Source organism: Triticum dicoccoides, chromosome 1B, assembly GCF_002162155.2.
Source record: "Triticum dicoccoides isolate Atlit2015 ecotype Zavitan chromosome 1B, WEW_v2.0, whole genome shotgun sequence".
Taxonomy (NCBI): domain Eukaryota; kingdom Viridiplantae; phylum Streptophyta; class Magnoliopsida; order Poales; family Poaceae; genus Triticum; species Triticum dicoccoides.
This window is the reverse complement of record NC_041381.1, coordinates 475,504,259-475,520,909: the sequence shown is the minus strand read 5'-3', so window position 1 is coordinate 475,520,909 and position 16,651 is coordinate 475,504,259. Positions and strand designations below refer to the sequence as shown.

Here is a 16,651-nt window from a genome sequence, read left to right as displayed (position 1 = left end):
ATAGTATATGCAACCATATTCCAGCCCATGGCCCACCCACCAACCCATTTAATGTGACACCGTCTCACGCGTTGCGGCTCAGGAACAGCTGTCAACGGTATGGGCCACGGCTCGGACGTCGCTAACCGTTTACACTCGCCTATTTATTAGCCCTTCATCGTTCCGCTAAAGAACCGTTACCCCTGAAGATTCCCCACTGGGCCACTGCTTAACCTAAAACCATCAACAATGCACAGCACACAGTGACCGAATTGATCGCCTGAAAAAACACGAATTGATGCTACCCAACGCCGAATGATCACATCACCCCTGATTCCACTTATTTTAGATATTCTCTATACAACTTCAGGTGACACAATTCAGTTTCACGCGACACAAACAAGCGCCACAAGTCTGCCTGAACAAGCATCAGAATTCAGTATCAGATAACACAGAGAAGCACTGCAATTCAGTCTCAGGCAACATGCCACTCTAGTCACCGGCATCACACACACCAGGTGGGGCCATGGATCACGTGAAAATAACAATAATTCTACATCGAAACACCTGATTCTGGAAATGCACTGCATAGATACATCCATAGCCAGCCTCACTGCCGGACGGTACCACACAGTACATGAGTACAACATAAATAGAAAATGCCCAGAACACATCAACATGTCTTTAGATTACACCCTTGCTCTCCTTGGTTTTCATCAGTCAGAACTGATGCTGCTGCTGCAGCCATGCACTTCACACCAGCATCAGACACCCCCTAATCTCAGATCCATTGGTTCTGTGCAGTTGTTTCTCCTGTGGCCCTTAACCCCACAATTCTCGCACCTAGCAAGCTTCCGAGGTTGTAGGTACTATTTAGATTTTCACTAGTGCTATGCTAGTATGTGTGTCTCGGGGATCTGCTTCACATGGATAAAGTCCAGTACCCACATTTTCTAAAAACAACATTGTTCATTTTTTGGTACCAACCCTCCACATTTGCATTGCTAGTACTCTAAACTATACTAATTTAAGGAAAACAATACCTCAAGAACATGGGTGTGTAGTATACCCATGTGGGCGAACTGCCCACACTCACAGTCAAAGTCATCCCCACCCTCCATCATTGCAAGATATGATCTGTTCTTCTTCGCATATAAAACCTGGTATGCGCCACACTCATAAAATATACGCCCAAACATTGCCCTTGTGCATATCTCGCTAGCATGTCCCTCGATAGCCAGGTTAGCCCCCATCAGCAGCCTCCCCTGCACCCAAAGCACAAATTGCATCACTTAGGATTCACATCAAAAGAGTTACATCACAAGTGACAGCAAATCTACTACATAGCTCACTGTGCAGAATTAAAATGCTACCACTGATATTGCCTAGAGCTGTGCTTATGACCTCATCTTATGGCGTCTTGGGCATTATAGAGGTCAAGTTTTGTATTTGTTTACAGAAGGACCTCATGTGCCTCACGGCAAGGAATCAACCCCTGGCAAGCTTTTCTTTGCTCCCATTCACTATGTTGAGCAGGTGCATGAGCTGCTCATTCAGGTTTGGAGGCGCTTCATGTGATTTTCATTGTAGTCTGATCTCTGTGTTGGTTGCGTTTTCCAAGCACCTTTAGCTTCAATAGCAACTGTGTCCTCTGCTGCATCATCATCTATGGAAAGGACTGTAGATATGGATGCACGGGTAGATTCACTATCATGGAGTAGCATAGGAGTGCTACAAAAGACAGTGACACAGGCCTTGCTGCCGTCATATATTTTCTAACGATATTAAACCTTTGGTAATCCTAGTTCTGTTAGCATATCAATTATCATACTGTAAGGGATCCTCACTACTGCTGGAGCGGCCTGCAGTTTTCAACAGCATATACAGTTGCATTAGGGGAATACCTAGACTCGAAGTTTACAGCCTATTTATACTGAATCAAAGGAATAAACAACATATCAATTAAATCAAAGACACATGGTCTGGCGAAATGATCAAACCAAAAAAATACTGGTTATAGAAAGATAGCTAACCTGGGCAGAGTCGATGATCTAGGTCCTGTGGACTCTTGGTCATATGTTTCGCCAGTGTTCATTGTCACTTTTCTTTAGAAGAAAATCCAGGCAGCAGGAGAAGCATCAGCCAAATGATCAATAAAAGGAAAATGTATCAAATTATGTACTCTACATATCTGCGCGCGCTCAATCTAGTTTCTATGATGTTCGTGGTACATGAAATGATTAAATGTCCTTATTCGCCTCTAAATATATATTTGCCAACTCATGGAGTCTAGTAGTTGCCCTGCAACTCTGTAAGGATCAGGCACATACTAAGGCATGAAGGCCACAACAGGTTGTGGCGGGAAGGATGACAGGGATTTCTTTTACCAACAAGAAACTGAAAGGTTTATTTATTCATATAAATATAAGTGAGCATCTTATTAAATGAAAAATACTCTTAAGGCAAGTATAACAGTTCATGATGCTCACCCGGTGTGCAGAAAACAGAGCAGAGATTGGCCATGCTGTCTTCATTGCCTCATAGGTTATCAATTTTATTTTCCTTGTTTGGTGAAGATAATTGAGGTTTAAAATGATGGGTCACATATGTTACTTCAACAAATTATCCTGTAAAAATACAGTACAACACTCATTTCAGATTTCCACCACAATATTGGCAAACATCACTTGTAGCTTTGGGGTCATCGGTTACCGTATTTTAATTAGATGAACACAGATTAATTCCAAAGGAAGAATATAATGCAATAAAGCTCGTTCATGGTGGTTGACATGCCAAACCAGGTGGACCAATTATTCCGATGGCCATGAAATCATTGTTCTCCATCAAATACTGCAAAAAGGACGAAGTAAGAACACTAATTTGATTGTTCATGTGTGCCCTTTAGCAACCGGTAATTCTAAATTTCTGTTGATCGTATCGCAAGTATCTATCTGGTTTGTCTGCTACAGGGTATAGGTCGACAAATAATTCTCAAGAACTATTGTGGACTAAATAGCCCTTCTAAAATCCCTGGACCTGCGTGACATCGAATCCATGACAACATACACCAAAAATCCTGCAAACCTGGAAGGTTTGTGGGCACTGCTGAACCAAATCTTCAATTAAGAGAGGAGAATGAAGCAACAAACGACTCCATTAACATATATCCAAGGAGAACGCTTGAGAAAATTAACGACTATGTATGCTTAATGCTGAATGAGACATCAATGTGTACACTGCTGAACCAAATCTTGAATTCAGAGAGGAGAATGAAGCAACAAAGCAACTCCATTAGCATATATCCAAGGAGAATACTTGAGAAAATTAACGACTCTGTATGCTTAATGCCGAATGAGACATCAATGTGTGCACTGCCTCAAATCAATCATAATCACAACATCCCTCAAGCAGTATGTACATTTGCTAAGTTTTTGTAGCAGCAGAGAATAATAGCATGACATACACTCAAAACTCTACCAGTTTCCATTGCTACCATCCCCAAGGGAATTGTCACAGATCTACTCATCCCAGATTACTTTGATCCCAGCATTATCAACGAAGCAGACACAGGCAAAATGTTAGATTTCTGGTTTTCTAGCGAACCTCTTTGACCACCAGGGTGCATCCATTTTGCAGACAACTGGGCCGAGCTCTCCCGTCGTCCATCCACGCCTGCCTGTTTCTGACTGTTCCGCACGTCTGCCCTAAAGGATGCCGGCGGCGGCTCTTCCACTGCCCTGAAAGACGTCGCCGTCCTTTATCCAGCAGATCCATGGGGAGATGACTTCCATCCACCTCCTCAACCAAAGGGGATCTGTGCACAAGAACACAAGCGGGAAGCAAATCAAGACCAAAGGCAACACCAATTTCCACCGCTCCAGATTCATCAAAATTTCTTACCTTCTAGGAGTACTAATCAGCTGCAGAAGGAATTTCATAGCCGGGAATGGATTCGCCTGAATCGGGCGGCGGCGGCGGCGTCTCCACAACTCCCACCCATTGAATCCAGCAGGGTAAGGTAGGAGACGACAGTACCACGAATCCTGAGCCACGGATCAGGAAGGAGCCCCACGAGTTGAGCCACGGCTCAACTTCCTGCCGTCTACGACCGCCGTTCCTTTGTCTCCGTCCTAGCGATAGCTCAGGTGTATTTCTTCTTTTTCAATACTTACAGACGCTCGCGTATCTCACCCAGCTCTTTAATGCATCGCATCCCGAGACACCACTCAACCGCCCAGATATAGAGCGCAGGTGTGCTCGTGTTTAGAAACACCACTTCCGACAATTGTACTACTACTGCCACAACACGCATACATGCACACGCATATGCAGCAGCAACACACGCACACGCAGCAGCAGAAACACACACGCAGTGACACGCAACAGCACACCCAAATTCGTTGAAATTGTTAACCGCCGGCAAGGTCGCCGGAGTTGCAGGCGTTGGGGGTTTCCAATTTACCGGTCACCGGGACGGCGGCGGCGGACGGGAGAAGGAGGTCTCGCGTGTGAACAAGCGAAGTTTTTTCTTCTTCTCTACAGTGGCGCACATGAGTAGAAATAAAAGAGTTGGCCGTCGGAGTAAACTTAAAGTAGCAAAATGTTGCTCATCTAAAGTTGAGGGATCGATTAGGTACGGCTAACTCCATATTTTGCTCTTTTGAAAAAAAAAATTAGGGGATCAGTTAGAGATGCTCTTTGAGAGCATGGAACCAACAAAGTTTCATGCATTGCGCATGGCACTTAGGAGCATATGTCCCAACATGAGATCCACCAAGTCCCATAGGGTGTTTCACAACCATTCCAAGAACCGCGAATTTCAGTCTCAAAGAAAATGGAGGGTAACGGCAAAAAGCATGGAAGATAAGTGCTTCAAAATAATTTCAAAAGTAGCATTTTTAAAGCATCGACTTTTTTCAAGCCTTCCACGAATGTGATCTCATGATGAAAATTTGCAAGCATTTAGAGCATTTGTCCAAGTTTAGCACAAAAACAAATCATTTTTTTAATTTATTCGATTTTTACCGAGCAGAGCTCAAATACTCCGCGTCAAAACACCTCCTTTTTCATAGGGTTGCTAACTGATGAAAAAGAGAAAACACCATGCACTCCATTAATGCTGATGAGATTGTTACTGAACCATGCCACTACCTACTATGAGGAGTTTTTGGGCATGCTCCTGGGATTGTTTAGTTCGTCCAGTGACTTTGATATGCTTCCGAGTTCCTTGATGAGGTTGATAATTTTGATCTCATTAAACCTTTAGTGCTGAGAATATGGCTCCTGGTCTTGATGATATCCCTATTGAATTATGTTGGGAGATTGTAAAAACTGATACTCCCTCCGTCCCATAATATAAGAACGTTTTTTAAACTGTTTTAGATTGAAAAACGTCATTATATTATGGGACGGAGGGAGTATTATACTTCTCTTTGGTTGTTTAAGGATCTCTTGATGTTCAAAGACTGAACTACGGCATAATCACCTTGTTGCCTAAAACTACCGGTGCTAATAAAATTCAGGATCTCCTGAGATGTTTCAGAAATGGATAACTAAACCGACAACACTTCATTCAGATCCTTATGTTGAGAAACTGTTTAGCGTGCATCAAAATACCTTAATTTAGGCTACCATACAGGAGAAATTATTTTTAGCCCTCGGACTCCAGTGCTATGTTTGTTCTGAAAATTTGAAAAGTTCCCTGATTTTGTTGTTTTGTTAGTTTTACGTACATTAATTGACTAGAAACCTTTTGCAATGCCAACTTTTTTTATCTGTTGGGATTCAATGGATGCAACTAACTGGATAATTACGTACATTAATTGACTAGAAACTTTTTTTATCCGTTCAGATAATTTGTAGACAACATGGAACAAATAAAAGAAAGGCTAAACACCTACTCCCTCCGTTCGGAATTACTTGTCGCGAAAATGGATGTATCTAGACGTATTTTAGTTCTAGATACATCCATTTCCGAGACAAGTAATTCCGAATGGAGGGAGTACAACTGGATCCACCTACACATGGATGGACAGTAAAAATCAAAAAAATACTTTAAAATGTAAAAAAAATCCAAGAATTCATTTTTTCCCGTACTAACTTCTTTTTTTCTACAAAGAGCACAAAACTTATTATTTTTGCAAGCAAAATTACATACGCATAGAAGACTCGAACATTGACATGTGTGATTTTTTTGTCGAATTTCTTTTAACATTGTATTTTTGTACAGATACAACTCCAAATTCCTGGTATAAATCCATTGTCTACTACACAAAAAAACACTTTGAAACCCACTATGAATTTCTGGTCTTTTTCCAAGCACAGCCAGTTCCATTCTATACACAAAATAAACAGTATACTTTGCCAATTTCAGATTATTATGTTTGCTTTGCCCTCTATACTGCAACAATATATATACACTACACACTAGACTACACCAATATGCTCATCATAGCATACGACTAAACAATCTGGTCGAGACTGCCAGTGTTTGGTTGTTCTGCAGGAGCAGATCACATCCAATCAACATAGTCAGAAGATGATTTTGCTTCTCTTTTGGGCTTCGTGTACCTGTTATTCTCAAACATTGCTTTTGACGTGAGCGAATCCAGAACTGCTGCTTCAGAGAGGTCCCATGGCGTCATCAATATGCTGTGGCATACATCCGCATTGGGGAAGAGAGATTAGGACATGTTTTGTGGGTAGGGAATATATGGAACTACTGATGTATCTCGGGCAGCCTCTCGTTTTCTGATGAAAATTGTAATCAACTGAAAATAACAATGTTTCACTTGCAAGACGATCTAAGGAAGCTCTTTTGGTCTTGACATGCTAATTGACAGAAAACGGTAGATAAAATGAAATGTGGAATTAGAGGAAACCCATGAAAGAGTAAAAGTGATATGTAGGTACATATCACTTTTAGTAAACCCTGAAGATATCTCAGTTCAGATGGTAATGTTTACCTAGCAAGAACTTCCTCCAAAATAGTACGTTGGCAAGGTGTCACATAGTATATGCACTTTCTCGGACACTGCCCAACAGCAAGTTGGACAGGGTAATCGTCACCATTACCTGAAAAATAGAAGGGTATATTATTTCATAGAAAACAGAAAGACTTGAGATAGGAGTATTGCACAAGCTGTCTGCGAAGAATTTACTGGCAGATGGTATTCTATGGAAGTTTCCAATCAAGTCAAATGGCAATGTTCAACCTACCTTGAGATATTGCTCGAGCTGTACCAATGTCATCTGCAAATGCAAATGCATGAGGTGCCCTTTTAACACAAGAATATGGGCATCCTGCAGAAGATATCATTTTTTTCTCAGTTATCAGATCAAGCTGCCAAAATATGTCAAGTTGTACATGCATTTACAGTGTGCTCCTCCGTGAAAACATATATGTTAACTCTCAAAACAAGGAAACCAACCAAACTCAGTGGCTTCTGTTAGAAGGGAGAGAGGGATTTGGTGGAATAGTATTTTGAATTGCTTGAGCCTCGTGGGCATATATATAGGAGTACAATGACCAACTTGGTGTACAAGACAAGGTAGGACAAATCCTAGTCTATCTTATGTTTCCTATGAATCAATATACTCAACATCCCCCCGCAGTCACAACGGTAGCGACGCAGACGGTGAGACTGGAGAAGAATCCGAAGGCAAGCCGACGGACATACCCCCCCACAGTCGTAACGGTCGATGCATCGCGGAGTCGTGGTTGGAGTGAAAACCGACGAGATTGCTCAAGCAAGGCGGTAGCCCTTTGTGTCGTTCTCGAGGTAGCCGAGAGTGTGGGTGGTGAAGCCGTGGTCGAGGTAGCCGTGCGAAGAATGCCGTGGTCGATGTCGAGTCGGGGTGGCCGGTGTCGAGGAAGTCGCTGTGGAGCCGCAGGCGCAAGGCGGCGCCGAGTTAGCATGGGCGCAGTGGTGTCGAAGTAGTGGTGCGCCGGGAAGATGTTGTTGACGATGCTTCGCGGCGGGTTTGCCAAGCCCGGGGACACATCGTGGACGAAGGCACGCACCGGTGTTTTTTTTTTGAGGAATGGCACGCACCGGTGTTGCCAGCACCGGGCATGCATAGACGGATGAAGACGAAGTTGACGAAGCGCCGACCAGGCTTGCCAGGCCCGGGGACACGTCGTGGATGAAGGCACGCAGCGGTGTTGCCAGCAACGGGCATGCGGAGACTGGGACCTGCACAAGTTGTACGCCATGTCAGAGAAGTCGGAGGGGCCAACAGAGAAGAACTCGACGACGAGTGCGGCGTCCATCGGCGCGAGGCCAATGTCACCAACGGTGGTCGGAGTAGACGAAGAGGTCGGGGTAGATGACAGCGACGCTGACGACGGGCTGGTGCTGGACGAAGACGAAGGAGGTGGACGGGCGGCTGCGGTGGCTACGGGGGTAGCGGCGGCGGCGGCCAAAGAAGAGCGGCGGCGGCGGCCTGACGACGGCGGCGGCGGCTAGGTTAGGAGCGCGGCGGCGGTGCTTGAAGTAGGCGAAGAACCCTGACAACGTGACGAAGACCGGCGCGGACGGTGGTGTTCCCGCGCCAAGGGAGACGGCGCGGCGCATACCACGGGAGGTCGATGCGCGGTGACGGCAGAGTGGACTGCGGGCCGCGGCGCTACGGACCGAAGAGGCAACGCAGCGGCGGCGGGCAGGTCAGGGCGACGACAGGAAGACCTCGGGCCGCGGCGCTACGGCCCGAAGGGGCAGTGCAGCGGCGGAGCGCGGGTCGGTGCAACTGCGGGGACGGCCTCGGCGCGGTGGCTGGGACCCTGTATCGCGGCACTATGGCCCGTAGGGGCGATGCAGCGGCGACGCGCGAGTCGGTGCAGCCGCAAGGAGAACCACATGGCGGTGGCGCTACGGCCCGACGGGGCGACACAACGGCAGCCCGTTGCTCGATCGGTGGAGGGGTGCGCTGAACTCAGGGACGATCTTCACGGGACCTGCGGAGGCGCGCGTAACCGACGGGCCAGGTCGGTCGCACGGCGTAGATGAGGCGGATCGCGGCGGCGAGCGGGTGATCAAGCCGATCGCACGCGAGGTCGGGGATGCCGCTCGATGGGGGTGGGGTGGTGGCGGAGTCCGAGATGAGGCCGGCGGTGATGGACGGCGTGGGACGTCGTGCGGACGAGCTTGTCAGCACCGGCACCCGGGCTGCCAAAGCAGCGCCGTCGCCCAGGCAGCGAGGCCCGAGCGACCAACGGAGCAGCGGTGCCCGAGTTGAGCAGCCGACGAGCCTGACGCAGCCGTCCCGACGCAGCCGAGGACGAGACCGGCGAGGTAGACCGCCGGGCCGCGGTGCTGACGCGGCGGAGGCGGGTGACGTGGATCGATGGGTAGGCCGACGCGCGAGCGACAGCTATGATTGGCCACCGCATGGCGCGAGGCCGCCGGGTCGGGGCGATGCAGGTTTCCCGATCGGAGCAGGGCGGTGACGGCCGAGCAGGGCGATGGGCAGACCGACGCGCGGACGGCGGCTGGCACTGATGGGCCGCCTCGGCGCGCGTGGTCACCGGGTCAGAGGAGACGCCGGTTGGTCGCGCCGGGGTTGGAGTAGAGGCGCACGGGGGTCGACAGCGGCGGCGGGCGACGCAAACCGATCAAGATTAGATCGGAAAACCAAAAAGAAAAACGCCGATCAAAACGACCGGCGAGAGAGAAAAAACCCGGATCAAAGGATCGGGAAAAGGACTCTCTAGGGCAGCCGGTCAACACGACCGGCGGACGAACCCTAGGTACAGGCGGCGCGGCCCCCGGCGGCGATCATGGAGACCGACTGCCCCGGGGGCGGCGCACGGAGCGGAAGCGACGGGCGGCTAGGGTTTAGAACCCGGAAACTGATATCATGTTAGAAGGGAGAGAGGGATTTGGTGGAATAGTTGTTGAATTGCTTGAGCCTCGTGGGCATATATATAGGAGTACAATGACCAACTTGGAGTACAAGACAAGGTAGGACAAATCCTAGTCTATCTTATGTTTCCTATGAATCAATATACTCAACAGCTTCAACCCATACACGAAATATTAACGGCGTACAGATCCTTAGTAAAACAACAGTGTATTTGTTTAAATTCTGAAGACAGTATATCTTGTCGTAGTAGATCAATTAGCAGGACATAAATCTCGTAAAGTTAGGGTTATCGGAGAAAAGATCTACTTCAGTAAAGTTTAGTTTCTCAGTGCCAATGCAAACGCTTTGTATTTAATTAGCCCTAAGCACATCCTTCACACCAACTGAAGAGAAACAATATGATGCAATAAGTACCAGTGCCAATACATAGGAGCTCATTGACAAAGATGTCGCGAGCTTCACACTCAGGTTCATCAAATGGGTCAATATTGTTCCTGCACAACATTCCAATGTATACACATGAGTTGATTTTTCCTGAGAATATTTTTAAACTTGTGCATAGTTGCAGAAATCACTGTTTCTTGTAGTATTTAGATGCCTACAAAGACTGTAAAGTCGACATGACACAGCCAGTTTGTATTGAGTAGATTTACTGGTCGATGTACCTTAAACCTCATTAGCATCTACTAACCCACATATATTCCCTTCCCTTTTTTACAAATTATTCTCAGGCAACCTCTGTACAACTCTAGCATTTCCTGATCGGTCTTTGACAATTCATTCCTTCAACTATACATGTTTCAGAATTTTTCTATATAGAGTCATTTTAACTTATAAATATCCTCGGAAACTAGAATTGCTGCTTCATCCACTGTACTTGGAACATATTAAAGATTGTCATGATAAATAGCTGATATGACTTGCGACCCAATCTATGGAAGGAAGCAAATATTCCAATCAGCATTGCATCATATGTTAAAATACAAGCTCCTGAAAGAATTTACTACCTTTGAAGCATCATTCCCATGTTGTCAGATAACATCTGCGTGAAACAAAGCAGTGTAACTAATAGCAATATGTAAACAGAAGGTGAAAGTAAGGAAATAATCATCTAAAGGATAATGTTTAGTTATTTGATAACGACATGATTTTAAACACTTTGATTGTAGATGCAGAAGGGTGAAAAGTAAGAAATAAACAGAACTGAATACATACAAGTCTACACAAATTATATTTTTGTTAGTAACTATATGTCCCTGCACCCTGAATTACGCCATGGAGTTCTTTCAGGGGTACTGATTTTTTTAGCGATAAATTATGTTTCTCAACAAAAAAGTGGCATGTTTACACGAGTACATCAGACCCTCCTGTAAAAATGTGTTGCAGTGCAAGAAACGAACAAAAGATCATAAACTAGAAGGGTATTCTAACAAATTCAAAAGCAACAGATTCAGCAACCCTGGCTTTAAGGCCACACCTGGTCCTGTTACATGTAATGGTCGCTGTATTATGGCGGCACTCCAACGAACTTGTGAAAAATTCATGCATCTAGCGAACACGATTACCTCATAGGCCTCCAGCACCCGCCTCATTATCAAATCTGCATTCTCTGTGTCCTTGCAAACGTCAGGATGGAATTCCTTTACCTGTAACAAAACTCACAATGTTAAGTCGCTGTTGACTAATAAGTCCTCTTTGCAACGAGCTGAGCAAAAAAGGGAAGCTGCAACAGCCACGCTTATTGCAGGGAGCGGGAAGCAGTACACTACCCGGGCGCGGAAGGCGGCCTTGAGCTGCGCGGCGGAGTAGCCGGCCGAGGCGTCGAGGCCGAGGACCTGGAAGGGCGTGGCGAGCGGGTCCAGTATCCTCCCCGCGCCCCCCTCGCCGCCGCCGTCCCCACCAGCGTGCGCCGGGGCGGGGAGGGTGCGGCGGGCCGCTCCTCGCCGCGGCGACGCCAACGGCACGCTCCGTACGAAGGGGGCCGGGTGGCTGCGCCGCGGGAAGGAGGGCGAGGCGGCCAGCGAAGCGGCCATCACGGGGGCACCTCTCTGTCGTTCCGGCGCCACGCGCGAGCGGAACGTGCGGAAGTGTGGCGCAACTCGGCTCTTGTGTTTGTCAGAGCAACAGCGAACTCTGGCACGGTCAGTCGTCGTATCCTCCGCAGCCTCCGAATAAGTAAATTTACCGCTTCAGCCGCTCGTGTCGCCCCACCCCGCGGGCGACCCGAGCACAACCCTAGCCGCCGCTCAAGTCCCTCTCAGATCCACCCCCTCCCTCACCGCCGCCGGCAAGCGCCGCCGGGCAAAGCTCGCGCAGCGTCGGCGGCGGCGGGGCCTTCCTTTTCTTCCCTCTCGCGAGGTCCGGGCGGTGCGGAGGCGCTCGGCCAAGGAGAGGCGTGGGGGCACGGTGCGCGCGGTCAGCAGGCAGTGGTTGGTGCTGCACGCGCAGTGAGCAGGCAGCGGCGTGCGCGGCGAGCTGGCGTCGGCGACGCGCAAGGTGCGCGGTGAGCGGGCGCCGGTGAGCTTGGCTGGCGCGGTGGGCGCGGCGCGCGAGGTGAATGCGGGGCGCTAGGGCGGGCGTCGGGGCCGGGGCAGGTTTGCGCGTGAGGTGCGGACCTTGTCGTGGTCGTCGATCTGATGTTCCCGTCACCGGATCTCGCTGCCCAAGGACGCGTTGGTGGTGGTTGTTCGGTGTGGCCGGCGAGTGCTGGTGGGCCCTCCTCGCCAAGCATGTCCACGTCCTGCTCATGGAGTAGCGGCGCCGTGCAGCGGCTGTGGTGCAGAGTAGGTTCCAGGCAGACCAGATCCAGCTCGGTTGGTCCTGACCTTGCGCGCGGCGGTGCGAGGCGGTCAGTTTGGCGTGGTGTTTGCCCAGTTTCGGCGCGCTGCGGTGCGAGCCGGCTAAGCTCGGTTCAATTCTCGGCTCTTTCGGTGCGCTGCAGTGCGGATCCTCGCCCAGGTTCTACGCACGGAGGCAGGGGATGGCCGGATCTGGTTTGGCTCGCCCAAGTCTGCGTGCGGCGGGGCGGCCCAGCCAGGTTGGCTCGTGTTCGCCGAGTTTCTGCGAGCGGCAGTGGCAAGTCCGTTCCTGGTAGTGTGTGCATGGCCTTGCTCTGTCCGGTGGCGCTGATTGGCCTCAGATCCAGTTTGGTGGAAGATTCAGCTTCGGATGAAAATCCGCATTGATCTTGTCAGTGCCGACGGTAGCGGCATCTGCGGACGTCGTCTTCCTCCTTGGAGGTATCGCCGTGGAGCTCGTTTGCTCTTCTTACCTCATAGCTTGCGGTCTTCGGGTGAAAACCTAACATTTGGCTTAGCCAGATCGGGTAACGGTGTTGTCCTCGACATCACTTTCTCCTTGGAGGCGTTACCTTGGAGACCCAACGATGGATTTCGTTGGTGTGCATGTCTTGTTTGGTGGTACTTGGGTTTGTGATGGTGTCGGCATTTCTCTTTCTTTTCTTTTTGCATCAGCCCTTGCTGTGCTTTCCTCTCCGGAGGGCTCTTGTTACACTTCTTCCGATCAATGAATTTGGCAGCTCTACTGCCAACGTTCTAAAAAAAGTAAATTTACCGGTGGAGGGATCTACCGGTGAGAAATCCACCATCCCTCGGTGCTTCTAGATTCGTGCTGATGGCCCCACTAAATATTTATTCTCCACTCCGATTCTAGCATACGAGATTTAGACCTCTTTCAATGCAAAGGTGCTTAGATGAGGTGCTAAGTGCATTAAACACCTTAGCAACTCAACTCTCCAATGCATAGGTGATTGACTTGTTGCTAAGCACACTTTATTTAATGAGTTAGCACCTAAAGTCTTTCATGCATTGATCAAATTGTTTCATTTAAATGGTTTTCTAGGTTCTCGTGCTTGGCATTGGTTCTTCCTGGGATCACCAAAGTGCTCTCTCCCCTTCTTAAATGTTTTGGCACATCATTTTTTCGCTTATGTGGCATGCTTAGCACCTGTTCACGGTGGAGCACTGAGAAGGGCCTTATACACCGCAATACGGGATGGACCCCCCACGTTGCTGTCTCATTCCTTCTTTCCCACATCGAGCCCCACCCCCCTCTCTCTCGTTTCCATGGCGGTCGCTGGTCACCACTGGCTATGGCCGCTAGATCTACCTTCTCCACCAACGTTCGACACCGGATCCGGCTTCCGCGATCGGCACCTACCACTTTGGGACACAAACAAGACCGGTGGTGGCGCGACTGTACCACGAGGTCGGATCCATTGACGTCGGCGTCGGGGAGACCTGCTCCGGCAAGGTTCCTCGATCCCGCCCACCACAAGCCCGTCCATCGACAGCCGTTCTCGCCGTTGGTGGCTCCGTGCAGCACGGGCACCACGACAGCGCACCGCACAGAGTTGTCGTCGGATCTGGCGACTCCAAGTTTGACCGCCATTGGATCTGGTGAGTCATGAATCCTATCTCCCCTAACCTCTCTCCATATCATGATTTCGTTTTTTTCATGATTTCAACATTCCTTGTTTCTCTACCAGATCATCGGCCTCCTGCCTCTTCAGTTTCAGATATTTGAATGTTTGTGACAGAGGGCATGTGTTACTCTTTTCTGAAAGAGAACCAAGAGTGAATCTATTTTAAACAAGTTACGTGTGGAGTTGAGTTCTGCAATATATGTGAAATTTATATTTCAATCTGTAACTTGTTATTTCAGTGAGACATGTATTGAAATAGATGTTTCAATATAAATTGAGATAGTTTGTGCCACTTTGGAATGTCGAATTTCAATCTTTTTCGAAAAATATGAAATTTTAATAACTGAAATCATCTTTTAGATAAACTGAAATTATATTATCTCACTCTATTATTTGAAATGAACGGATTTCACTCTGTTTATTAATATCTGTAACTTGTTATTTCAGTGAGATATTTATTGAAATAGTTGTTTCAATATAAATTGAAATTATTTGTGCCACTTTTGGAATGTCAGATTTCAATCTTTTTTGAAAAATATGAAATTTTAATAATTGAATTCATCTTTTAAAGAAATTGAAATTATATTATCTCACTCTGTTATTTGAAATGAACGGATTTCACTCTGTTTATTAATATCTGTAACTAGTTATTTCAGTGAGATATGTATTGAAATAGCTGTTTCAATATAAATTGAAATTGTTTGTGCCACTTTTGGAATGTTGAATTTCATTTTTTTTTGAAAAATATGAAATTTTAATAAATGAAATCATCTTTTAAAGAAATTGAAATTATATTATCTCGCACTGTTATTTGAAATGAACAGATTTCACTCTGTTTATTAATATCTGTAACTTGTTATTTCAGTGAGATATGTATTGAAATAGTTGTTTCAATATAATTTGAAATTGTTTGTGCCACTTTTGGAATGTTAATTTTGAAATTTTTTGAAAAAAATTAAAATCTTAATAACTGAAATCATCTTTTAAAGAAATTGAAATTATATTGTCTTACTCTGTTATTTGAAATGAACGGATTTGAAAATTATTGGAAGTAGTTTCTTGTAAGTGAGCGAAGTTTTATAAGTTTTTAATTTAAAAGATTTCAAATCAATTTAAAGTGAGAGAGGTTGATCCTTTAAAAAAATTAGAGTATATACTTATGTATGTGTGTGAAGAGAGACTTGCGGCAGGCGTCTGTGTAAAGTGAGGGGCGTGGATGATATCACGTGGGTGGGCCCAGCGATCAAATCACATGGTGGCCCCAAGTTGGTGAAATACGATGGCTTAAATGAAGAAAACAGTGGAATACAAAGATACAACTTAGTACAACTTTTGAGGTGACAAGGCTCTATTGGCTGTGGAACCACCGGTAGCTCCCGGCTCCGGTAAAAATAGGTTTGCACCGCAGCCTCCAAAACGCATATGAAGTGTTGAAACATGTCAAAGCGATGCACACACTTAGAGTTGACATAAACAGAGATTAAAACTAAATTTGCATATGGTTTAACCCCGTTTGTTACCGGCTAATAACTCATTTTCCCCAGCTCATCAATGAACAATTTGAACTAGCAAAATTGAAATACAACTAAACCAATAACTTAGCACGTATATATTCGGCTGATGTCACTTCCATGGTCGCGCGATCTACAAACGTGTATGGATCCTTGATGCAGGAGAAGGCCACAAACTTTATAGCCCTTTGTGAGCACGACTTCCTTTTCTGCCGAGGTGATGTCGTCACGTGCGTAAGGTAGCGGTGGGCATGTGGGAAGCACTCCGCCTTGATGGGTAATTTAGCTTGAAGGAGTGTCTAGCCCTCGACCCACTAGGACTACTTCTAGGGCCTCTCCTAGAACTTTCTTTCGGCTTGGTCCTCTTCAGTCTCATTGGCGAGCCGGAGTAGGTCGGTTTATATACAGGCGAAAGGGGCATGCGTGGGTGGAAAATGGATGCGGGACACACAGTGACGACCATTAATGGGCGATCATTTCGGTAGAAATGTGGATGAGTCATCGGCAGGAGTAGAACGACAGTCATACAAACGACTCCGCCATTGACACGTTGAACTTCCCTCATGCGCGGGTTGTTGAGTTTGAAGCTCACCACATATTAGCACCCCGAGCCTCCAAATTTGGAGGCTCGCCGGCTCAATTTGGAATGGCCACCAAAAATATGTAGGCGAGACTGGTATGGAAAATCTACTAGACCCGTTTTTTGGGCCTCATCACAAAAATGGTTATTATGGTGATTGGACACATATAAACAACCATGTTAGAGTTGCTCTTATGCTCTAGTTACATGTAGGGTATACACATCAATAACATGGTATATTCGCTCACATACTTATTTTGAGATTGGATAGTG

The 16,651-nt window shown here is 47.0% G+C and overlaps 2 protein-coding genes and 1 long non-coding RNA gene across 8 annotated transcripts; 1 reads left to right on the top strand and 2 right to left on the bottom strand.

Moving 5' to 3' along the window:
• Positions 1-363: 363 nt before the first annotated feature.
• Positions 364-4,146, bottom strand: LOC119342234. Of its 6 annotated transcripts, none has more exons than XR_005165483.1 (7): positions 3,880-4,145; positions 3,583-3,793; positions 2,692-2,829; positions 2,469-2,606; positions 2,013-2,084; positions 1,353-1,841; positions 364-1,244 (listed from the first exon to the last, which is right to left on the bottom strand). XR_005165483.1 is itself a non-coding variant. In XM_037614082.1 (3 exons), the coding sequence occupies exons 1-3, from the start codon at positions 3,915-3,917 to the stop codon at positions 2,755-2,757; spliced, it is 324 nt and encodes a 107-aa protein (XP_037469979.1). In that variant the 5' UTR covers positions 3,918-4,142; the 3' UTR covers positions 2,613-2,754. The 6 variants fall into 6 exon arrangements, 1 of the variants encoding a protein (XP_037469979.1); XR_005165489.1 differs by having other exon boundaries at positions 1,384-1,841; positions 3,880-4,144; XR_005165495.1 differs by lacking the exon at positions 1,353-1,841 and having other exon boundaries at positions 364-932; positions 1,023-1,244; positions 3,880-4,143.
• A 2,008-nt stretch (positions 4,147-6,154) lies between these two features.
• LOC119342225 lies at positions 6,155-11,991 on the bottom strand. The gene is made up of 7 exons (XM_037614075.1): positions 11,613-11,991; positions 11,409-11,489; positions 10,851-10,885; positions 10,258-10,337; positions 7,198-7,281; positions 6,945-7,053; positions 6,155-6,630 (listed from the first exon to the last, which is right to left on the bottom strand). The coding sequence occupies exons 1-7, from the start codon at positions 11,874-11,876 to the stop codon at positions 6,492-6,494; spliced, it is 792 nt and encodes a 263-aa protein (XP_037469972.1). The 5' UTR covers positions 11,877-11,991; the 3' UTR covers positions 6,155-6,491.
• A 1,715-nt stretch (positions 11,992-13,706) lies between these two features.
• On the top strand, positions 13,707-14,579 carry LOC119307124. Its single transcript, XR_005149164.1, has 2 exons — positions 13,707-14,261; positions 14,351-14,579. It is a non-coding gene; the product is annotated as an uncharacterized LOC119307124 (long non-coding RNA).
• The last annotated feature ends 2,072 nt before the right edge of the window (positions 14,580-16,651 follow it).

Bases quoted from the DNA above. Each gene is read 5' to 3' on its own strand.
- LOC119342234 (XM_037614082.1), bottom strand. From the start codon at position 3,917: ATGAAATTCCTTCTGCAGCTGATTAGTACTCCTAGAAG. The intron at 3,794-3,879 runs GTAAGAAATTTT...TCTTGTGCACAG, and splicing joins CTGATTAGTACTCCTAGAAG to ATCCCCTTTGGTTGAGGAGG. The intron at 2,830-3,582 runs GTTCGCTAGAAA...TCCTTTTTGCAG, and splicing joins GCACCCTGGTGGTCAAAGAG to TATTTGATGGAGAACAATGA.
- LOC119342225 (XM_037614075.1), bottom strand. From the start codon at position 11,876: ATGGCCGCTTCGCTGGCCGCCTCGCCCTCCTTCCCGCGGCGCAGCCAC. The intron at 10,338-10,850 runs GTAGTAAATTCT...AATGTTGTGCAG, and splicing joins ATGGGAATGATGCTTCAAAG to GAACAATATTGACCCATTTG. The intron at 7,282-10,257 runs GTACTTATTGCA...TATCTTCTGCAG, and splicing joins GCTCCTATGTATTGGCACTG to GATGCCCATATTCTTGTGTT.